The following is a 23979-nucleotide window of genomic DNA, read 5'->3' as shown; positions in this document are numbered from 1 at the left end:
CTGGCCACTGGCAAAGGGAAGGGGGATTTTTATAAAATGGGATGACAGGAGCTAATATGACCCAAGATTTCAAGTCCAGAAACTGATCTCATCTGAAGATGCCTTGCTAGCATCAGGCTCAGACAGTTACCTCCATACCTTGTTCTGCACACAGCGCTTGAAACTGGGACATTTTGAAAAAAACACCAAAAGATAAACAAACAAGTTGACAAAGTGATTTCCAGCTTCAAGATCACAACCACCGGCCACTAGGACAAAATCCAGACTCCTCAATGCTGATACTGAAGACTTCTTACTGTGTATTTCTTCTTCCTTTTTTTTTTTTTTTTTTGAAAGCTTTTCAAAGTTACAAACAGTTAAGAGACTGATTTACTCCAAAATTTAAAATCTTAAAAGTACTGTTAGCTTAAAAAAATTGACAATTATCTTTTTTTTCCTAAAGGCATTCCAATTCATCTGCATCAAATAAGTGTCTGTAAAACTAACAATTCTGGCCTAAGATAAAAATCACATGTTTTTAAAACACAAAATTAAAACTGGCAATACAAGTAGCTTTTTAGACTTAGATCAAAAGAGGGTTTCTTTTTAGAAAAGAATCAAACTGTCTTTCACCATTTTTATTGGTGTTTTTTCAACATTTCTCCCAGCTTTTACAATTAAAATAAATGATTCAATTTCACTGTCTATATTCAGTTCCCTTTTCATGTTTTTCTAGATTTCCATATTGCAAAATTTGGGCTACAACCACCACAGACGACTGCTGTTATGCAAGAACTATTCCTGCCATAAATATCCAAAACAATGATAAAATATTTCTGCTGTTATTAGGTTCTACAAGTTTGTTTTCACAGTACATTAGTTTGGGAGATAAAGTACATCCTTAATGTCTGCTTCAGGATTCAGCTCTATGATCTCTATATCCCAGACCAGCCTCCATAATCATTCTGCTACAGAACACAGTAAACTTCTTGTTGCTGCAGATGCTACTAATTTGATGTAATTCTCTATATATTAGCTAAGAATCATATTCAAGATCATATGAAAACATCTCAATGTGAATCCCTCTGAAAAAATGAAATACATTACAAGTGCAAACAAACAGTTTAAGAGTACATCTTTTGCCCAGTATAAATTATGGTACTTAGGGAAATAGTATTGAAAAAACGAACGATGCAAACACTCTGCAAATACAAACAGTGAAAAGGGTCAGGGGTTACAAGGCTTGGTGCCTACAACCACTGAGCCCTGATCTATGACTGTTCCTGCAGAATTGACAGCAAGACAAAATAACAGCAACAGATCTGCCAGCATCAGCTATGCGCAGAAAAGGAAATAAAGGCAATCTGCAGTAATTTAAGGCTCCATCAGAAACATCATTAGTATGTGTCTCTTAGAGAATGATGAAATCGAGGGGGGAAAAAAAAACACTTTTAATTACCTTACATGGAACTCAAATGAAACTGGAGTTATAGAGCAACCCCAAAATTTACCTAGAAGTTTACCTTTAACGATGTAAAAGGTGTTTCAACCCTGGACACTGATTCTTAACCACTGTGGACTGAATTTTGTAATCGCCGAGCTCTCCCGATGCTCAGTGAAGAACTGAATCCTCTGTGCTTGCAGAATCATACACTAAGAAATTAAAACTTACTGCCAATTTGAGTGGTCTTGACAAACCTGACTCTGCCATGAGCCATACCAGAAAGCACTCACCTACCAGCAAAACAAGACCACAGCACTCCTCCCAGCGTGATGGGGGCGGTCGGCACAGGGATGTGTGGTGCATCTTCCACCCCTTGCCCTTACAGAAGCCAGGGCTCCCATCTGAAATGGGCTCTTCCTTTCCCATCCCATTTCCAAAAGTTACTGACTATTTCGGCTTAGTACTGGGATTATTGCTGGTCATGAGAATTCCTTCTCATTACTAAATTTCCTTAAATATGAAAGGTTCAAAGAAAAACAGCAGAAGTCTGTCTCACTTTTTCTGTTTCCTGCACTGTTAATTAAACTGAGGGTAAGTGAAAACAGTAGCCATAAAGAAGATGAGGATATGCATTTTTGAGACTACCTGCATGTTCTAACACACACACACAAAAAAAAAGGCAAAAGCCTGCCAAAAATGTCACTTCGTGTAGTTTGGTTTGTATCTGGGAGAGTGATGACTGTCATGCCACAACCAGAAACAACCAGGGAATTGGGTGGAATAAACTAAGATGACTCCTAATCTTTCTACAGGAGGCCAAAGAAAATGCCTTCGAAAAAAATTTGGACTCCTGAACCTCTTTCCACCACCCCTTTTGTCTTCAACAGATGGATACAAAAAAAAAAAAAAAAGGCAGTGATACCTTGAAGAAAGAAATAGGAAGAAAACAGTGAAATCTTACTTTGCAGTAGTTTCTTCATCATATTTTGTTTTCAGATCAAATAGTTCTGTTCTGGTTTTTTCCAAGGCTAAAAGGCATAAACATGAAGCATTACAGCACTGTAACAGTAGTGAAAAGCAAAAAGACTACTCCATTTTTTTTATTGAGCCATAAATAAAGCTGTATACCTCCTGATGAAAAATACCTTGCTTTATCTTTCTACCTAGGCAAACCATTATGACTTAGCAAAAACGTGTCTTGATTTTTCACAATTTCTTACGCTATTACTTTTACATTGGAAAAATTTCCAGTTTCTATTCTACTTAAACAAAACTAGACATTATTCATTTCTTATTAAACTGGCTAAATTGCTTATTCATTTGAAATATTTATTGCAGTAATTCAGGGAATAACATTTCTTGTGTTCTCAAAGGAAACAAAAACAAATGTATCCCAACCTGGAATATATAAGGCTGCAGAGATGAACAGAAATATTAACGGCAAGCAAGTCACAGGCAAGGAACACTAGCGGAAATTGGGCTCATACTGAACTCAGACCACTATAAATATTTATCATAGTTCAGAAATGTGTGAACCCAGAGCAAAACACAACATGGATGCAAAGTTCCATAGCTTGTTTTAATTGCTGTGTTGTTCTAATGCTGTATGTGCTTCGTGCTTGGCCTTGTCCACTGTATTTACCAACACACTGGCTGCAACCCAAGTGTTCACTTAAGGTGTGAAGCCCCAAAGAAGCTCTGATTTATGAAGCACGTTCGAGCTCTGTTGGATCTCTCTGTACTTGCAAGAGCTGGATCACACACAGTCCTGACTCAGCTAACGATCTCTGTCCTCTCACCTCCAGCCTGAGCATTGGTATAGGTCAGAATAGCGATGCCAAACCTGTTTGCAAAGCTTGAACTTTGTGTTCGGCTTCTTCCAGCTTCGAGGCTGTCGACATCTGTGTCTCCTGCAATTTTCTATAAAGGGAAAAGAAGAGGTGAGAACATAGCTCGTAATCATGTTAAACAACTTATCTGTATTTTGCAAATTTGGAAGATAGAGTGATTAACTGTCTCAACTGTAATCAGACAACTGACAACACCACACAGACTACAAGGTGCTTCAATGGGACCCATAAATCATGTCATATTGCAGTACTGTTCATACTTTGCAGTCCCACTTATTAAAATTTTAGCAGTGTAACCACCTCATAACATAAGCTGTGAACATTATACAAGAGTTGACTGCTATATAAATGACAACTTCGGTGGAAGGTTTTCTTGAGCATAATTTGTTTTGGAAATGTCACACACATTAAGAAAATTGTCACCAAGCACCCTCTGTTGTACAAAGTTAGTACAAGAAGAATGATACATTTCCATTTTACTGTCATAATGAAGAAATTTCTTGCCATTAAGTGATATACTGAATAGATGTGGCAGCTGTTTCATCGTAGCTGTAATGGATGCCAAATGCAGTAACATTATTAGCTACTTTTTAAAAAAAATCTGCATATTTCAAAACAAATTTCACATTGATATTTTCTATATAACACAATCAGACCTCTAGTATGCTCACATTTCTTACGTCCACAGGCAATATTTTCTTGTTTGTGTCAGCAGTATACATTTTAACATCATCCTGCCATACAGGCACTACACCCTTTGCTAAATGGTGGACAAAAGGAATTATAAAAACTCATCTTTGGAAGGGAGCTTGTCCGACATCTCCCAGAAGACATTGCTTTTTATGACACCGCTTTTAAGATATCCTGCAGATTTCTGAATTGTGAAATGGCTTATAAAACTACCAGCATCCTACTTGCAGTCTATAGGGTACATAAATTTATTCTCCAACACTGCTGACCAGGTTGATAACTATTTATACCGAGAAACATGCGTCAGTTCCCTTCATACCAAATTATATGCTTTGAGAACTCAAAATCTCTCTTATACATGCTTGTTTTTGTTATTTGCATTCCATGACCTGTCATTTTGTTTCATATTTACACATTTCTATACTGCGCTTTTTAAAGTCACTGTTTGCATGTTACTTATCAGAGAGTAACCACAGGTATCGATGAATAAAAAAACCTTGGCATTCACAGGTAGGTTTTTCCCACTCAGATATGAATTTAAACTATCAATGTGCCAACTAAAAAGCTCATGTAAACTCTCGGGCTTTCACACTAAGTTGAACATGTTAGCTTCAGTGTTACTGCTCCACAGGAGAAATAAATTCTCAAGGTAGGAAACTTGACTTGAAAAGCACTCCCTTTTAAGACCCTTGGCCTTGTTCTGCCAGATTTGTTTGCCCACTAGCTTACAAGATTCAAACATTCCTTACTCATTTGCAAAAGATTAGAAATGCATCCAAGATGCTTCAAGAAAAAAAAAATCAGTAATGTAAAAATTAAAATACTCGTTAACACAGGACTGTGCAAGCTATTTTGAGGATAAAGTTCTAGCTCAGGAACGCAGTCCCCTTCTTAAACATGACCATACCGGCAGGGGTGATGCACCTCTTGGGTACAGTGTTTCATCTGAAATAGCTCAGGGTTGTACAGATTGTACAGTGATACTCTGACACACAAAGTGGACACAGTGGACTGAATTACACTGTCGGCTAATGGAGAAAGATTAGTGTCACAAAGGACAATGCAGCTAGTGAAGAATAAAAGCAGGTTTGCACCCTTCTGAACATGACACCCCCCACACAACACTACCGCCAAGCAACAATCTGTCCTTGTTTTACTCCTACACTTTCACGATTGTTTTTCTGTGCAAAGTTGAGTATCAAATGATTCTGTGTCAAACACATAAATCACCAGAATCACTCAATATATGAGCTGTCTCAGCACACCAAAGAAAGGATCCCGGCTGGGAGGATTAAACAGAAAAATACATCTCTGCTTCTCTACAATACCTACAGAGCACACATGCACACTCACCTCTCCTTCTCTGCGAAATCATTTTGTAATTTTTGTTCTTTTTCAAGAGCTATATTCTCAGCTTGGTTCTTCAGGGTCTGTTCATATTCTCGGATTTTCTCTTTAAGTGCTTTTATTGTAACCTCTACAGAAAAACAATAGGGAAAGAATGAGTTTACATGGCTCCACGTGGCTCCACAACACACAGCTTTCTTTACCCTGTAGGCTCAGTGTGTTTTAAACTTTAGCTCTTCAACTCTGACACAAAATCAATGGATATGAGTCCCTTTGGAGACCTTTTACTCCCTAAATGTTAAATTGAACTTTAAGCGTTTAGGTTGAGAAGAATCAATGGAGTTTGCTGGAAAGCAGAGCGAAGATTCCTCTAACATGACTTTAAAAAAAAAAAAAGAAAAGAAAAGAAAAGAAAAAAAAATCAATTGTAAAATATAATATCACCTTATTGACTAGTCTCAAATTAGCTCGCTGCTGAGTGGAGATTAATAAAGTCCCAGTGCGGGTTTAAGTATGCATTTACACACAGGACAGTTAATTCACATAACTGTGATCGTGTAAAAAGAGGCAGTTTTACTATGGTTCATGCACAGATGCAATCTAACACTAATTGAACACATATCTGGGATATAGCTATGTTCTGCTTCACAACTGATGACAAATACGGCAGTTAAGATTTAACTGCTGTATTAACAGTAGATCAGATGCAACAGACACTCCGGAGCCCCTCGTGTTCCCATTGCTCTGACTGCCTTGTCATCCACGCTGTGTTTTATGCACAAGCATCAACTGCTACAGCTCGGTGAGTGTGCTTGCAGTCTTCCAGGAAATCTGAAAAAACCCTGCTCTCAGATAAAGAAGCTTTCTTGCATTAACTGTGCCTGGTAACGGATGAGAGAAGAGGCGGAAACCTGAAGAGTCACCACGGAGCCTCTGATGGACAGTGTCTTGCTGCATGCCCTCATCCGCTCCTACATGAAAGCCCTCTGATCCCACCCACAGGAAAGGACCAGATCCTTTTAGGGCTCATAAGAGGAAAAGCAGGACATTCACCAGAGTATGCTTTGTAACAATAATGGAATTTGGAAAAAGCGTCAGACTGCCAGAAGACTCACAGCTAGCAATATACTTCAATGTACTTACACAGAGATGGGGTGGTTTAAAGGCATCAGCTTATTAGCAGCTGCCATTAACGATGCTTTAGGAAAAATACCTTTGGATACAAATTGTTTCTCATTCGGCAGAAATATGGGAGAAAGACAAACTTTGCTATGAAAAGTAAAGCCTAACGACTTTAAAAAAGTATCTCAGTAATACACACAAAACCAAGCATAATCCTTTAAAAGCCTGCACTTTTAGACTTGACTAGAGAACTGTCACACCAAGCAGCAGATACCTGGTGATAAGGTCCGCTGGCTGGGAATTACACCAAAGGCAGCTGGGACCACAGAGACCACAAGAACGGGGGGAGAGTGGTAAAACATGACTGCCAGCAAACCAGCTACTTCTAAATGAAGGACTGGGATTTTGCTAGCCATGCAAAAATCAGATGAGTCTCATTACAGATTAATAAGCCATGAAAGGGACATGACTTAAAAAAAAAAAAAAAAAAGAAAAAAAAAGAGCAAGGGGAAATTCTTCTCTGAGATCTGGGAAATAGGAATTTTGATCATCTCATGAATAAGCAAAGGATGCTCTTCACACATGCAAAAGGATGTTCATTCATACAGATGAAGGATGCACTATTTGTGCAGGAGGTACCTTTGCTGCTAGTATTTTCACATGTGAGCTGTACAAAAGTATTCAGGTACATGAAGAAGCATGGAGCGAAATAAGTAGCTTCCATTCTAACAATCTCAGGGAAACGCACAGAGTTGCACCTTACCAATTCCGAACATTTCATTTTTAAAAGGAAACAAAAGTACTAAAATTAATGCAAAAAGTGCACAAATATGGGGAAAAAATATGACTTTTGTGACAAATCTGTTTTTACCTTTAGGCACAATCTAATCCCCTACACTGCTGAAAGAACTTAAGTGCCTTCTTTACTGTTCAGGTCAGCTGCAGCTTGTTACCACTGCCATTCATACCAGGTTTGGAAGGAGTTTCTTAAAGGCATTGTACAGCTTGTATACAGCCCTCCTCCAAACAAAGAGATTAACTGATAAAAGCACCCTTAGCTAACAACACACTTTTCCCTGGATATCTTATTAAACCTCGTTTGAAATAGAGCGTAAAACTATTGCACTGGCATCAAAAACAACGCAAACACTAGAGTGGCAAAACAGAAAGAAAGTTAGTGCACACTGGGGAAATAAAAAAACTAAAACAAAAACCAGTTTACATGTAGTTGCAGCATGGAACTATGGAAATTGAGATCTTTCTACTTTCTGGGATGAATCCCTATGTCATGTCTGAGTGTATGGGATGCAGAGCCTCAGGAAAACTGCACAGTAACCTGCAATTATTGTGCATTTCCAGCAAAAGACTGTTGGGTAGAGCATTACAGCTCATCTTGTGCAGTGCAGCCTGAATCTTTGCATGCTGGAACCTATCCTCCCCAAGGCCCAAACCCTCTATGTTAACAGCAAATCCGTGGGCGCACAGGTGCTTCTTCTGCTGAAAATGAGACATAATAGATCCAACCTAATCGCTAATGCTGCTTCGAAATGTTACCCATTTCAGTGCAATGGTTCCATAGCATAAGAAAACCTCTATTTTTCCACATTTTCCTTGAAGATATACCTTTCTACCAGCCAGAACTTAGTATTGAATATGGAAATGTTGAGTCCCATGTCCAGGGAAGCAGGTGTACAACTAAGCAAATTTTGTTTCCTGGTGAAGGAAACATGTTCTTTTGAAGTACAAGAAAACTTGAACAGTCTTAAGGACAACAGGCTTTAAATCTCTGGTCTCATTAAAACTTAATTAATTAAACAGTATTAGCTTGTGTTTACATGGTTCTTTGGATAGTCCCTGGAGTAAATGTAAAATATGTATGCTGAATGTACTCCAGCAACACATTTCAGATTTACGTAAGGGAAAAACAGAGTACAAGGAAAGTCCCATTTGTACAGGTTTGTATCCATGTATGAAATACTGCTGTGTGTGTCTGTGTACTACATGCACCCACATGCACATTCATCTTGATGTCAGTAGCAGTATGGTCTATCATATAGTGTCTACATATAACTTCAGTCAATGGTGTTGTTTCCAGGCAGTGCTGGAGGCTACAACTAAATAACAGCTTCACATTCTGACGTGGTGCTACAGAAGACTTTTAAAGAAATTCAGAGAGTCTAACCCAAAGTCATATGTATATGCACAAATGGCAATAATAGACTACTGTACTTTCTTTATTGACTTTCAATGCTACTGTCAACTCTGCCTGTATGAAATAAAACTGAATTTCATCCCAGTGTTCAAATTTCAGTATGCATTAAAAGCTGGTAAACACACATTTGCAACCTACCCTGATTTTTCACCTCAGCGAATTCTTTGTTGTATTCCTCTAGAGTTTCCCTAAGTTTCTGGTTCTCTGTTTCAATATCGTGCATACGTTGAACCTTGAGCTGAAGTTGCTGTCCTAAATCCAAGGCTGGAACTGGATCTAAAAAAGAAACAGTAAAATAAAATGTAAGATAACAGTAACGCTTCTGTGACTCAAACAGCTCAGAGCTCAAGTATCCTTTTTTCTCTATTAATACCTAGTTTACGTGTCAATGCCCTAGTTTAAATTACTTTTTCCCTATGTTCATCACTCCACATCCTATATAATTAAAAAAATATGGATGGTTAACTTTACCTATGCTACCCTTTAAATTGAAGTGTGCCTTCCTCACTGTGGCTTTTATCCACAGGGCAGTTCGCCCAGGGTGCAGACAGTCATGATGCGAAGGTATGTGACAGCTTGAAGTTTCAAATTTTTGTTTTTAAAATGAGAACTTTGGGGGAAAAAAGTAATCCAAAAAGTACCACCCACTGACAGCTGGTGTCCCTTAAATACCTCCACTTTTGCAGGAGTGAATTTCTGATGAAAATTGTGTCCTCCTGCACAGCTGAGCACTAAAAGTTTATTTGATTATAGAGATCTGAGCTGTATTTTTTCAGAGTGACAGATCAATAACAATCTGAAGTATTGTGTAAATTTAATTAATTCTACGAATCTTGGATTTTGTGACCTTTATTCCCTATTTTTCGCATACTACTAATCGAATAAAAATAAGAAATTAGTTTGTAAGTTCTCACAAAATTAATTCTTCGATGTTGGTTCCCTTCCACTGAAGAGAGTCCCTAGCACACACCTGACATGTACACATGCGTGATTTATTCTGGGATTTCTTCCCAGTCAGAATAGGAAAATGCTGGAGTCCAATGGACTTATAAAAGATTATTGAATACATTTCTGTTATGGGCGCCAGCATCTCTTGTGAAATGGCTGCAAAGATTTAGTCTCCTGTTGAGGAATGCTAAACACCAAACTCAGTGGATCAACAACAGTATATATTAGGGAGTTCACTTAATTTTCAGCCACCACAGTCATTAATTTTTCAGACCACCCTCAGTCTCTGGAAACACATAATAAGTCTATTGTACCTCTGTTAACACATTAAGCATGAGCCTGTGTGTTTTTTCAATATGCCAGCGTTGTTTCATAGTTTATAAAAGAATAGTACTGGGTTATGTTGAGCTCAGAGACATTATAAGTAGCAGTCTGCTGCATTTTGTTACTTCAGTTCTTCAACAGCTTATGGCATTACCCTGTTCATAATACAAAATCTAGGTTGCTTGTCATCTGTTCTCTGTACATACATAGTTTATGACTACATAGCTTTTTCATTTATGCTTTTTAGGCCAAATACTTTTCGTTATTATTATCTATATTAAAATATTTATAATAAATCAAACTTAAAATGTTATTGTGGCAGAGACAGAGGGTACAGGTAAAGAATTAAATACAAAGTTTAAGTCACAGCAGTAGCACAAGTTAAAGTCCCTACAATATTTATGTATGGTCCAATTAAGGTACAGGCTGTCACAACATCACCCTTCTCCCATGTAGGTCCGCCGACCTTTAGCGGGACTACCCGCTTTGTCACACTTCTGCAGCTCAGCATTTCTCTGACAGAGCTAGTCCAAGACATTCATCTGCTGAACGTAAAAAGAGGTTGGATTGTCTCAATCCACCCGTGTCTTAAGTTGTTAAAGGAACCTCAAAATATATCAAACAGCGATCTTCTGCTTCAGCTATGGTACTTCTATAAAAGAGTGTTAAAATGCCACGATGAAAGAAACTGAACTTTAAAAAACTGTGAGTGCACGTTTGCCCCCTCTTTTTAGAATGTCCGTTGTAAAAAGCCAGGACACCCACAAAACATATTTTGCTCCAAATACACATGGCTTTTTAAATTTAAATTGGTAAGGAATTAGGAGACAAAAATAACATGGGCATTATGAAGTGAATAATGACTAAGCCTTTAGTCAAATTTGCGATCCCTGAGAAGCTTTATGCTCAAAATGAAAATACTTGCAATCTCATAATTATTCATCAGGACATGTATATTTAATTTAGCTCTATTAAAGGTTAATGTTCAAGTAGCAAAACAGTTGCAGAACAAACAAAATGTAAAAACAGTCTCTGTGCATTAAACTTCAAACTTTACTAGAGCCTATTTGAAGGACTAATGGCCTGCAGCCACTAAATACTGCTTAAGGACATGTTAAAAAAAACCATGGCTGAAGCACCTCTTAGACTTAATTTTTATAAACTGCATTAAAGAAAACTAATCACTGCATGACAATAAGATAACCGAGACATTCTGACCAGAGACAGAAATAATTAATTTCTCATGGCAAATTCCAACATGCTCTTTTATCTCAAAAAAACTAAAGGAGGACCATGATTTCTGGAGCATTTATAAACATCAATTAATCAGAAACCCGTACAAACCATACAGCCAGTGCAACTCTTTTCTTACCTGAACGGATTGGATTTAAAAATAAATAAGAATACTCTCCTTTTCCCAACATATGCATGCATGAAAAAGCATTCCTATTTATATTAACCAGACTTACAAAGTATGTTTCATGTCATTTAACAGGAGGTCACTGAATTTTTACACAAGCAATGGACCAAAACTTTCGATTCATTACACAAACAACAGGCATATGCATTCTGAAAAAAAATCAAACGCCACTAGCTTATAGACAGCAGCAAAAAAAGGAAATGCCTTTTCTGTAATCGGTAAAAGAGAAAAATAATCTCAATTAACACTTCAACGTAAAAAACTCATTGCAAATTATTCTCTTGGTTTGAATCTTCTCTAGCTTGAAGTTCAGCATCCCTGCTAGGCACTAGATAAATAAGAAATGAGAACAGAGACAAAAGGAATCTGCTCATCCAAAACTTAAAAAGTGTTTAGCAGGATCATTATTGCCCAAGAGTAAACTGAGATGTCCATTCTTACATGAAGTTCTGTAGATTTGTTTCCGTCTCTCCCCACTCTGTTCTACTTCCCTTATCCACTTGTAGCCCCCCATGTCCCCAAGGAAGGCCCTTAGCATCACCCATCTGTGCATGCCATGCATGTCCAGGCCTGGCCCTGACCCGGCAGCAGAAGTAACAACCTGCTGCATCTCCACACCCGCATCCCAAAGCCTGGTCCCGCTGTCACTTCCCCAGGGATCACTCTTTGGGGACAGTGCACATGGGGCTCCCTGTGCCCAGCTCGGTGCTAACAGCTGTCACGCACCGCACTAGTCCCCTTGCTGACAGCTCCTCTGCTCATGAAGGGGCTGGATGGACACGTCCCAGCAAATGAAGAGGTGAACAGAATTAGCTAGCGTTACAAGTGTAACGTTATTTATATAGTAGGCAACACTTCACATCAAACAAGCCGGTGCAAGGCAGCAGCAGTAAACCTCTCAGGCTACTCTCGCACCATATACATGCCCCAAGGACAAATTATTTTCAAACAGCAGTGCAGGAGAACCAATTTTTTGCTGCTGCCTGTGCATGTAAACCACGCATTTTCAGAACAGCTTGAAAAGAAAACTAGAGATAGATCTGGACCAAAGAACGCATTATGTTACTCGCTGGAGGCAGCACCTCACCACCTGCAGCCCCAGCACAACCCCAACCTGGTGACAAAACCCCACTACCAATGCCCAGCTAAATTTCCAAACGGGGTTTCACCAAAAAAAAAAAAAAGGGGGGGGGGGTAAATCCCTCGCTCATTCTGTGAGCTGGAAAAAGACACAGATCTTAATAATTCAATCTAAGTGTTTACACAAAGAGCACTGTGGGTACGCTGCCCTCCCCTGTCATTAGCGGAGATGAATGCACCCCCTTGTGCGCGCTGCTCCCGCAATGACATCACGCTCCCGCCTGCCTCGCTTTTCGCCAGGGCACTCTAGGCTAATGTAATCATACGATTACATAATTAACCCAGCTGTCTCATTAAGAAAATCAACTGGAATTCAGGGCATAATTAGTCATACAGCAATTAGCATGCTGATGAGCGACTGATGAAAAGCTGTCTAGATACGGAGTATGCTGGGACCACCCTCGTTTATCGGAGATGGGGGGGGGGGGGGGCAGAGCCCCGCTCAAGCCCCCCGAGAGCTGCGGGGCCGGGCCGGGTCCCCTCGGCCGGCAGAGGCCTGCGCAGCCCCGGCCTGGCGTGGCCTCGCCACCGGGCACCTCGCGGTCCCTCCCGGACGGGCCCCTCACGGCACCTCACGGCCCGGCCCAGCCCCGCGGGGAGCGAGCGGCAATGCCCGGCCTGGAGCTCGGAGCCGGGAAGCGCAGCGCTGCCCTCGTAAGGCTCCGGGCCGGGCCGGGGAAACTAACCAAAAAAAATAAAATAAAAAAGGCGCCCTTTTTTTCCACGCTTCTGAGGGAAACGTGCTTCCCGAGTTGCGGTGCGAGGCGCTGCCGGCGGGCTCGGCTCGGTTTATTCACAAAAGGGGAAAGGGCACCTAATACTTCGGCCGGTGTCTTAAAATGGAGCTCCTGAGAAGGCTTTTCCAAAACAAAGGGCTTCTCCTAAATCCCCTCCTCCCTCTTCATGACAGGCCCGTAGCGCTGGAAACGCACGGAAAGCAAGTTATGAAACAGTGCCAGGACTACAGGGGCAATTAATATTTTATATCACGGGGAATGTGTTTCCTAAGGTTGGGGTCTAAAAATAATGCACTGAAGGCTCAGCAATTGTTTCAAAAAGACTGTTTGTGTTGCCTAAACCATGCTGTAAGCAAACCGAGCTTAGCGATCGCTCGCAAGAAACACCCACGCAAAACGATAAGGGAGGGGGAAAAAATAAAATAATAATAATAATAATAAATCCACCCTCCTTAGCAGAACTTCGTTACTGTAAGCTGTTAACTTTCTGGAAAAAAGTTCAGCTCTGCCATGTCATGGCCAAGTGAAGCTTTTGGCCCAGGCTGCACTGTGCAGCGAGTGGTTCTCTGGGCACACGGCGCCTGCTTTGCAGGCAGCTCCATCAGCTTGTGATACACTAAGTGCCTCCTTGGGAGGCTGCATATCTGAAAATAACCTGAAAATGTGTTTTAGAAAAAATAATAATTACATTGTAGCTTTTGAATATTCAAACACCTCACAGCATACTTAATTAATTCATTAATTATTCCCCAGAAATTTCAGGGGTAAATTGAAATAGCCTAGAGAGACTGAGACAAAGATTTCATGGAATAAATGATAACTTTCCTCCTGTTCCCCCATGACTCTGGTAGCCCAGGGACAGAAGAGTTATAGCCGTAATTCCGTTTGAAACAAAGCTCATCATCTCTCCAACTCCTCACTTCATAAAAAACATGAAAAGGTTCTCCCTTCCAACAAGAATTAAACACATTTTCTTACTCCCCCATCCCACAGGACTGGGATCCCTCTCTTCCTTTTATTTTTTCCATTTTTCAAAGTGTTCTCCTTGCCCTCCTTGCATTGGAGCATTTTCTAAGGGCCGTGCCAGGGAATTCAAAGCACCCATAAGAGGGTGAGGGACCCTCATCTTCCATACCAGAAAGAAAGCAGAATGCCACATTCTGCCGCCCTCCAAAAGCACTAAAGCAGCAAAGCAATTCTGAAGCGACCCCTCTGAGCAGGGACGGGAAGCCGCAGCGTAACGGCGGCTTTGCTCCCCATTAATCACCATAAGCTGTCAGTGGCAGCACCCTGCAACACTCACAGGGTTAAGTGAAATGATGTGAGATGGGATATGGCCACTTCGACCACAATCACAAGGATCCCTGTGCTGGAATGTGGCTCTTAGGCCTTTTAGGTTGTTACATGAAAACATCCTTTATTTATCTACCAATTCTAGACTGGCTACTTGCTGAAAAGTTGCTTTGGCCCTGCACCACATTATGAGATGCATCTCTACCCTAGTATCCCAAAAAAAGTCAAGCAAGGCAATGTTGATGGTTGATTCCTTCATGAATTGTGTTGCAGTTCCCTTTACCTTCAAAGAAGTAACCAAAATTAATCCTCAGAGAAGTTTTTAATATTAAAGTGGGCATGCATAATAGGTGATACAGTATTTTATGGCACTGTAATATGCCAGCTAAAAAAGGACCTAGTGAATTATAAGAAAAACCCCCAGCAACTGAAAATGCTCCAATTTGAACATTAATATTCTAGTAATGGCTGAAGACAGTGGAATTTACTGCTTGCACACTGAGCTCAATGCAAAGCAAAGGACAGTTACAGAAAATCATTCATATGCTAGAAGTTTCATTTCTCCTACTTTGAGATTATAAAAAGAAAAGAGAACCCTCCACTGTATTTGAAAGCATTTCTGCCACAATCAACCCTTCTTTCTCCTGAACACTGCTGAATGTAGTTAGCCCTAAACCCTCAGCAGGCTGGGGTTTATTCTAATTCCAGTTCACATTCCTGCAACTGACGAAGGGAAGTGCAATGTATCCCATCCCACATGAATCAAATACTGCCTCTTCTTCCCCGAATATGCAACGCTGCTCCAGTCACTGGGGTTAGGGTTGCTCTAACCCCAGTCCCTAAAGCGAGAGCTTCAAAAGGGTGCTGCAGTTGGCACCTCCAGGTGAACGTGCCCAAGGCAGCAGGGCTGTCTGCTTGCCTATATGGCACATTCTTCCTGCATCTACTCACTGCATCCTTCCCCTTATCTGCACCTCCCCTCTTCCTTCCGTGCCTCCAGCCTACCAACTAAAATAGGGCTTGACAACCACACAATAAATTTTTTAAAGTGTGTGCTTTAGGGATATTTCTTCCTTCGAATATTTATTCCAGCTTTTACAAAGGAATTTATCCAATTATTAATTCAACATGAAAAACGGAAAAAAAATGTGATCAGACAAGCCCAATTTGAAGCCACATATTCAGGTAACAAAGCTATTTTTAGTTACTGTGACATCCATTTCAAAACATAAGGATAAAGTGAATGAGAACTAAAAGACTAGCATCGGCCAGGACTTTGCGCCTCATCTGAAAGTAACTATGTAACACTAACAGTATGCCCTACCAGCACGCACTCAGCCAGCACAGATCCAAAATTGTATTTCATGCTGTATTTCCGAGAGGCACGGCACAGAATTCAGACCCCGGAGGGAAGGAGGCTGAAGTGATTACGAGCTACTTCCACATTCCTCGGCGCTGGGCTGCCCGAAGGCTGGAGCAGCATCCCAGGCGAGCCAGACCCTTTTGAAAAATTCACAGTAGCAGTGGCTGACCCCACCGAAACGCCTCTCCAGACCTCCACTCTGCAGCCTGGGCTACGTAAACCATCCCTTTCACCCCAGCTCAGGCATTTCTTTGTGCAGAATGGTTTGCAGAAAAATCACCGGTGCCTACGTTCCCTAATTTGTTATTATATAGACTTCTCTTCCAGCCAGAATTGGGGCATTTTAAATATGTTTACACAAGTCCCTTTTTTTTTTTTTTTTTTTTTTTTAACTGGCCTGAATGTGCTGGTGAAGCTTCAAAGACTGTACCTTCAGATGGGATACAGTCACAAGCTAAATCACTACCTGCAGCCCCATGGGTTTACTGCTTTTTGCTCTTTCAAGTATTAACTACGTTCAATTTTCTGCTTAATTTTATTCGATTTTCAAGTGTGTTTAAAAAGATACCCCACTGCTCTCTTTGAGGGGGTGTATGCACTGCTTCTGTTGTCCGTGAGTAAGTTCATTTTGCTTCCTTTCCTCCTAGGACTACTCTCTGTCATACTGATTTGTTTTCCCTCTAATGTTGAGAAAAGGCACTTGTTATGAATATTCATTTCCATTGCAAAGTTAGGGACAGCAGAAATATAAGCCCTTTCATTTTATTCTTCTATCTCCAATTTGATTTATGTATATTTTATTCAAGAAGGGGGGACTATTTTGACACCTATTATCGTTTATCAAACATAGAACTGCTTAAAATTTTTTGCACTGTACGTAACAATAGGAAACATTCCTCAGAAACTTACCTGTGCTGATCAGTCTCAACACACCACAAACTCAGAGCATATTACAACCCGATCATGCTCTCTAGACAGAGTTTTGCAAAACAATTACCAATTAGCCCAATGAAAAGTACTCTGATAATTAACTTTTTCATACCGTGTTTTTAGTGCTCTAGTTCAGGATGTGCTGAACATGATCCCTCAGAGCAGCCTCTTTTCCTTCTCACCTCTTTGCACTCAGCCACCTCTCCTCTGCAAGCACAAGTGCTGTGTGTGTGCGCTTGTGCCGCAATTTAAGCACGTCATGCAGCTTTCTGCTCACCTGGGTACATAACAGTCTGTACTGCCTTTCTTCTATCGGCTGGCATTAACCTTTATGCCTTTTGCTTAACATTATGTTCTGCAGAACAACCCAAATGAGTCGCGTAATGTACACAGATACAACAACTTCATACACATTTATCACCTCCAGCAGAAGCAAAAGATAACTTTTCTGAAAAAAAATCTAACCTGTTTTTCTCTTATGTCACTTTCGACCACAGAGCACTGATCAAGCGTTAACCGCTTTTTAAATGGAAGTCTTTTCGTAGCCCAGGCAGCAATACAAGTCTGGAGAGTGTTGCTAAACTGTAAATAATCACAGGGAAATGGAGCGATGTAAGCACTACATCTCACAGTGCCGATAGCCTGTGCTCCTTGGGAAAGGAATGAAGCTTTCTTTATGGGTGAGAAACAGATTTCTGCCCGTAGAAGTAATTCCCTAACACTTATTTTAATTGATTACTTCTTTTAAATGAAGTTTGTGTTTCCCCAGCTAAATCTTCCCTTGGAAAAGATAGCCCTGTGCAAGGCAGGGTGGATGAACGGGCAGGGCAGAACTGTGACTGCGAGCACCACTGCTACGCATCCCATGTGTGCGTGGAAAACTCTCGGAAGGCGCCCGTCCCTCCTTCCCCTCCCTCTGCAAGGTCCAGCCCCTGGGGCCGGGCACGCAATTTATGACGGTAAGGAACAAGGGAAAGACAAAATTTCCACTTCAGCCATCTTTCATTGTTACTGCTTTTAATTGTTTTGACAGGGCACACTAAAAGAATTGTGCATTTCTTCTTTTTACCCTCTCTGTTATTTTATGCTTCCCTTAGATAGGGGCTTCTCTGAACTAAAAAAATACATCATGCACATTAAATAGCACCGAAGTGATGGCATGTCTGACCACAACAGAGCTGTGAAGAGTCTCCAGTAAAAACGCAAGCACATCCCCTTTCACACTGTAAGAGTCATTCAGTTCCTTCTCGTTGAGATCCAGGTTAAGCAGACTCAACCGTTTGTGACTCAACCCACAAGAGCTGCACAGTCCCCACCGAACTGAGAGCAAGTACTTTTTGTTAACCTATCCTGATTCTCAAAACGTGTATGCTGACAAGCCTCCACACAGTTTCTTACTCTGTTGGTGCAGGGCACAGCCGTGCCGGAGGCAGGAAGGCGGCAGGGAGGAAGGAGCCCAGCTTAGGGCTGAGCCTCTGTGGAAGAGCACAGGCTGCAGGATGGGACCCGAGCCCAGGAGCGACGGCACGAGTTTTTCCCGAGTCCAGGGAGTCACAGGAGGAGGCGAACTCACAGGTACTCCTCTCTGCTAAAAAGTTTTTAGCGGTACTGCAAAGTACGTACCGTCACTTGTTAGAGGAAATGAGTGCTGGCACCCAAATTTGGTTTAATCGGTGCCACAGCAAGATAGAAAATTTTCTGTTTGAAGACAGAAAGTTGTTTCTTTTTGCCTACGCAGCAGCCATTTGTAACAGGAGTAATGCTGAAAACCGAGAAAATGAAAGTGTGGCATTGTGCAGTAATCGCACAGTAATAACGAGGCAGCGTAAAGTGAAATTCTGTTCAAGCAGTTTATGCAGATACCGTCATCTGGTATTCGCTCCGGTCTCTCTTTTAACTTTTACTTGAAAATCACAGTGAAGTTTTGTTTAACAAAAAAAGATTAAACTTCTCAAGCATTGAACATTGTTCCTTTTTAAGAGAAAAATATTTAATTTTTAATATTGTTCATGCTTAATATTTTTCTGTTAAAGCTTTAGAAAAAGAGAATTATGTATATACTGCAACTGCTCCTCCAAACACTTACAAATTAGGGCTCCGATTTCACTTGAAGTGTTTGCAAGATTAGGGCCCTGAAAGCCAAGGGTGATAGCATAATGCACTTATTTTATAAAATTAGAGAGAAAGAAATCTTGTACAGATGGAAGAAAGCCTCCTCAAAATACAAACTGAACCTCCCTTTACCTCAAAATAAATACATTCGCATTATTTTTAAAGGTAAGTTGTGACAACCTTGTTGATTAGTGCAATTCATGTGGCAGCATTCACTTTTCTCTAGCTCTCTACTGCATACTGAAAATAAGGCAATTAAATGAGAAAATTAATTCCATTAATTAAAAATGTTCAGTCTCCAGCAAGACAGAATGATCTGAGTGAGAATTACAACTGTATAAATGCACATAAACCAAAGTGTTTTCTGTGATATGTACTTTCCTTTCAGAAGGATGTATTTTGCAGAACACGCCGATGATAATGCTTTAACAGTGACATAAACTAGGGAGAGATATGAAAAGGTCTATTTTATCTTTTAAAGAGAAAACCACTTATGTACACAGGAAAATTCACAAAATACCAGCCTTCCCACAAATTCTTCACTGGAGAGCCTGAGTGAAAACTCTGGTCAAGTCAGGAAAGAAAATCATTAAGCTTAGCTGAATCCACAAAACACCGTAGCCAGAATTTCAATACAGATCATTTTATACTAAAATTAAAATAGAAGTCCTTTTTAATTATATAAAGTGTGCACATTATTACCGAAGAGGGGAATACATGCTTTCCTCAAGAACCATAAAATTGGCTGCTGGGAATTAGACTTCAGCTGCAATTATTATATGGTCCTATAAAGGATATTGAACGTCTGATAAAATTGCACCCTTGTCATGTAACAGTGATGCTTAATGCTAAATAACCACTCTGCAGCATTCCAGTCATAGCTTTCTCAAAACATCATAGCTCCCTTCTTGCACTGAAAAGAAAACATCGCAGGATTTCAGAGCTAAAAGCGTACCTAAATATTTGAAATACCAAATGGACAGGTCAAAAGATATGTAAGCCACAGAGAGGCAGAACAGCACGTGTGATAAATTAATACTGGTGTCTCTTATAAAGGAAAGCCCACCATGAAGATACACCGAATGCAGAAGACTATATATGATGAAAGGAAAAAGCCACCACCACACGCACCGTGAGTGCATATGGCCAAGCCCCACCACGCTGTGACGAACACCGGCGCGATCCATTCCTAATGGCGATTTTCCTTTCTGTTGCGTTCCTTGTTGTAAACTGCGAGTACTGGCTACCCTGCATACAGCTACGGGAGACTGGCCGGACTTCTGGAGAATCTGGAATTTGCTTTTAACAGCACTGGCATGCTCTTCGTGTGCCTCTGAGGCCTGCAGCCCTGATGTGGGACTAAGACCTGTAGATATTTCTAATCCCACAGACTCCATTGCACTCACAACATAGCAAGGCTGAAATTTTTACATGGAGTCAGAATATCAAAGAAATATTTCTCTGACACTTAACATAAGGCACACACAGGGGAAGGCTGGACAAGGGAGAGATTGTGACTGTGGACAAAGGGGTGCAAATTTTGCTCTTGCAATTGAAGGAAAGGAGAAAATTCTCTTACAAAGACGCTTCTCACAACTCAGATCCTACAACATGGGATGTATGTCCTGCTTTCCCCACCAGGCTTTACTCTTGACTCTGCTATTCAAATCCCAGCACCTGTGATGATGCAAGGCTTCAGAAAAAAAGCCTCTGCATGAGAGCATCCACAGAGTCCCATGCAGTTCTGGTTTGACGTTACCTCTCTCAGGGCACTAGACATCAAATTGACCTGCCTCCCAAGCTATGGCAGGAAACAAACAAGCATCCTGGGTGGGTTTAGATGGAGATGGAGGAGCTACAGCTCTTCTCTGCAGCACTGCATGGTGGGTTTGCAGGCTGCAGGCCTGCTAGGGGTGCTTTCATGGAGGAGTTTCCTGCATAAAGCACAGCTGTAGGAGCCCATCCTGTGCCCTGCTGCACACCTTGGCATGAGCCGTCCGATGCCCGGAGCTGCTCTGAGCTGTCAGCCACCTCCTGTGGCACAGGCAGATGTGCAAGTGGAGCTTTTCACCTAAGAATGGTTACCACGAGCAGGAAGCAAGTCAATGAAAACTCCAGGCCATAGCCAAATAACCTAAAAATCAACATTGCTGGGGCAATTGTGGTCTGGGACAAGCATCATAAGCCTCTGCATCGCTTCATGTACACCACACGTAGCACAGCAGGTACTGGCCACTGGGCAAAAGTATGGAAAATATATACATTAGTGCTGACTAGCTTCTGAAAAACACTGACCTTTTAACCAGTTAAGCTGTAAACAAAACATTAAAAAAATCATTCTGGTTTGAAGTGTGCATAAAGTACGTTCCTTAAAAGGTAAAGACCAGTGTGTGCTTTGCAATGAGAACTTAAAAGCCCTTAGATGTATTAATTGTACCTCAAAACCTCTTTGAGGTAAGTATATTGAATATAACACATATAAGAGAGATATATAATGTCCACATTTTATGAAAGTACAGAATCATACACAGACTCTGCCATATGCCAACAGCTCAGCCCAGGCAGGATTTAGACCTGAGGACCTGGACTCATAGCTCCCTCTCATCTTTGACAGACAGCAATGTCTCTAACATTGGGGAAAACAAACAAACAAAAAAATCAGCTCCCAAAGAATGCAAAAAGAAATGATATGGAAACTTGTGCTGACAAACATAAAGCAAAGTTGAAAATACACACGCGAAAAGCCTTTGCATAAAGTTTATGATCACGCTTAGGCTGAACAGAATTGAAATTTGGTAGTGATTTACTTTTCAGTATCCAAAGTGTTTCTTCTCTTCACGAATGAATAGGAGCAGAGCAACTGGCCTTTGCAAGCAACTATTAAGGTTTTTTTTTTTTTTCCTTCAAAGGTATGAGGAATTTTCTCTGTCCTTCAAGGTACAAGCATCGCCTCACCCTGATGAAGTTTCAAGATGTATCTATTTTGTTAAAAAGAGTGGACTCTCTAATGAATGAATTACTCAGAATCACACAATACTGTATTAATATTAATCGATTCATACAAACATTAAAATGTAAAGTCAATGAACAGTTTTAAGAAGTCATGAAGCGTGCCTTAGTTATAGTTTCTTCCATTAGAAACAATATTAGAGCATATTGGTTTCAGAATAAAAACATTACTCATATTTAACTTAGCAAAGGTAGAAAAATGCCAAGCAGCATTCACACCAACATAAACCATGAGATTCTTGGAATACATAAATAATTTACTTACCTGGAACATCAATTAATCTCTTATAAACATTCAAGAAGGCTGCCTCTGCTTCTTTGCTTCTTTTACCCAATGCGTCAATCTAAAGGGGTGATGAGAAAAGAAGGCTTTAGATTTATTCCAGTACAACTCCTGTAGTCTGAGCTATAAAAATAAATGAAAATATTTCATATAAAACTAGTTAATACATAAAAAGGGAACTTGAGTCTCCTGTGTACAGCTCCTATAGAAGCAGCCTTATAAGAGTATTTCTGGTATGTCTGTACTTAATGTAATTTAAAGCTCTTTTTCAGCACAATAGGAAGCATCAATAGTTTTATGAACACTATTGCCTATTATCATTCGTTACTTTAAATCTTAAAAAAAAATAAAAAAAAGCCAGGCACTTGGCAGACAGGCATTCTTCTCAAAAACTTTTCTTTTACCACTGACTAAGATCTAACACAACAAATGGGAGCCGCATGTACTTTGGACATCACGCTCTGCCTTTATTGTAGGAAACATATTTTTCTCTTATATCGACTAAGCCTGTGAGAAGATGAAAAGTTGTACTTTTGGGTACCCTCTGATACTTAATACTAAATCTCTGAATCTTCTACATGCAAATGCATTTTCTGCTAAAGCTTAAAGCACAGACCATGAAGGCTGTGCTGCCTTGCACTGCTGAGCTGGAGACAGGCTGCTCTGACTAGTTTCTGTTCTTATTTTGTATTAATACATACAGTACTAATCTGAGAAGCTGCCTGCCCAGGTGAGGGAAAATACTGCCTCCCACAAGCTATTATTTTCTCTAAATCTGTATTTTCCTCTAAAAATTTCATTTTAAAAGGAAAGGCAGCTTTATAGCTCTGAGAATAAAATACTTATTCCACTGCAATTTTTTTTATTTTTTTTTTGGCAAGAGTATTTTCCTAACGTACCGGAAAACAGAGGATTTACGATTACTAAATATTGACAAAAACCACATAAACCCACCCAGGACTTGGCCCATTGAATCACTATGCCAAAGCAGAAAGAGACAGAAAGGGAAGCAGGAAAGCCTGGCAGAGCTCTCCAGCAGTTTACCGAAATCAGGAAACTAAAAGCATGCAGATTATCGTTCCCATGTTTTAATAAAAAGCAAGGAAGGATCTGAAGAACTACAGATACAAAGGCCTGATACCAATTCTTCTGCGTATTCGAAAAGCAGTTAATATTATGAAACCATTTAAAGGTGCGTACGTCAACATGTACTAAAAAAGGAAGGTCCTGTCTGAAAAACGTCCTTGAATCCTTTAACCACTTTATTGATTCGGTAGATAAGGCAGGAACAATGGACAGAGTTTACTGTATCTGCATTTCAGGAAAGTATCTGATATTTTATTATACAGGAGGGAGGGCTGCAGGGCTGGAAGGCAGGCTGCAGCCCAACCTGCCGCGCCAGCTCGCGGGGAGCTCTGGCGCAGGAAGCACAGGGTGCCAGGGAAAGGAAACGGCGCGGGGAGGAGGAGAGATAAGCGCAGGGCGCTGCTGGGTCAGCCCGGTGCCGCGGCTGTTTGCCTGCTGCCAGAGTGCCTTGGGAAGGGAAGGATCCGGGGGGAGAAGCCTGCAAAACAGATGATGAAAATCATCGAGGAGATGGGTGCGAAGAAGTGCACAGGAGCAGCGTGCAGCACCTCCATGTGGCTTAAGATCAGTCTTGTGGCTGTAAGTGGCCTGTGGAGACCGGCATGGAGGGGATCAAGGCCAAAAAGCTAAAGTAGGAGGCCAATTGTAAAATCACACACAAGCACAACACACAACGTATAAACCGAGGAA

General features: G+C 40.7%; 1 protein-coding gene across 17 annotated transcripts in view; it reads right to left on the bottom strand.

Annotated features, from left to right (window-relative positions):
* Nucleotides 1-23979, bottom strand: part of CUX1 (cut like homeobox 1) — a 268016-nt gene that overhangs the window by 125449 nt on the left and 118588 nt on the right. For all 17 annotated transcript variants that reach the window (XM_035559220.2, XM_035559233.2, XM_035559234.2 and 14 more), the window contains exons 4-8: nucleotides 22186-22264; nucleotides 8783-8920; nucleotides 5317-5440; nucleotides 3267-3343; nucleotides 2385-2451 (exon numbers count right to left, since the gene is read on the bottom strand). In XM_035559220.2, the coding sequence (XP_035415113.1) occupies nucleotides 2385-2451; nucleotides 3267-3343; nucleotides 5317-5440; nucleotides 8783-8920; nucleotides 22186-22264 (485 nt within the window). The remainder of the gene's footprint in view (nucleotides 1-2384; nucleotides 2452-3266; nucleotides 3344-5316; nucleotides 5441-8782; nucleotides 8921-22185; nucleotides 22265-23979) is intronic.

This window comes from Cygnus atratus, chromosome 20 (assembly GCF_013377495.2).
Source record: "Cygnus atratus isolate AKBS03 ecotype Queensland, Australia chromosome 20, CAtr_DNAZoo_HiC_assembly, whole genome shotgun sequence".
Lineage (NCBI taxonomy): Eukaryota > Metazoa > Chordata > Aves > Anseriformes > Anatidae > Cygnus > Cygnus atratus.
This window is presented reverse-complemented; position numbering and strand designations above follow the sequence as displayed.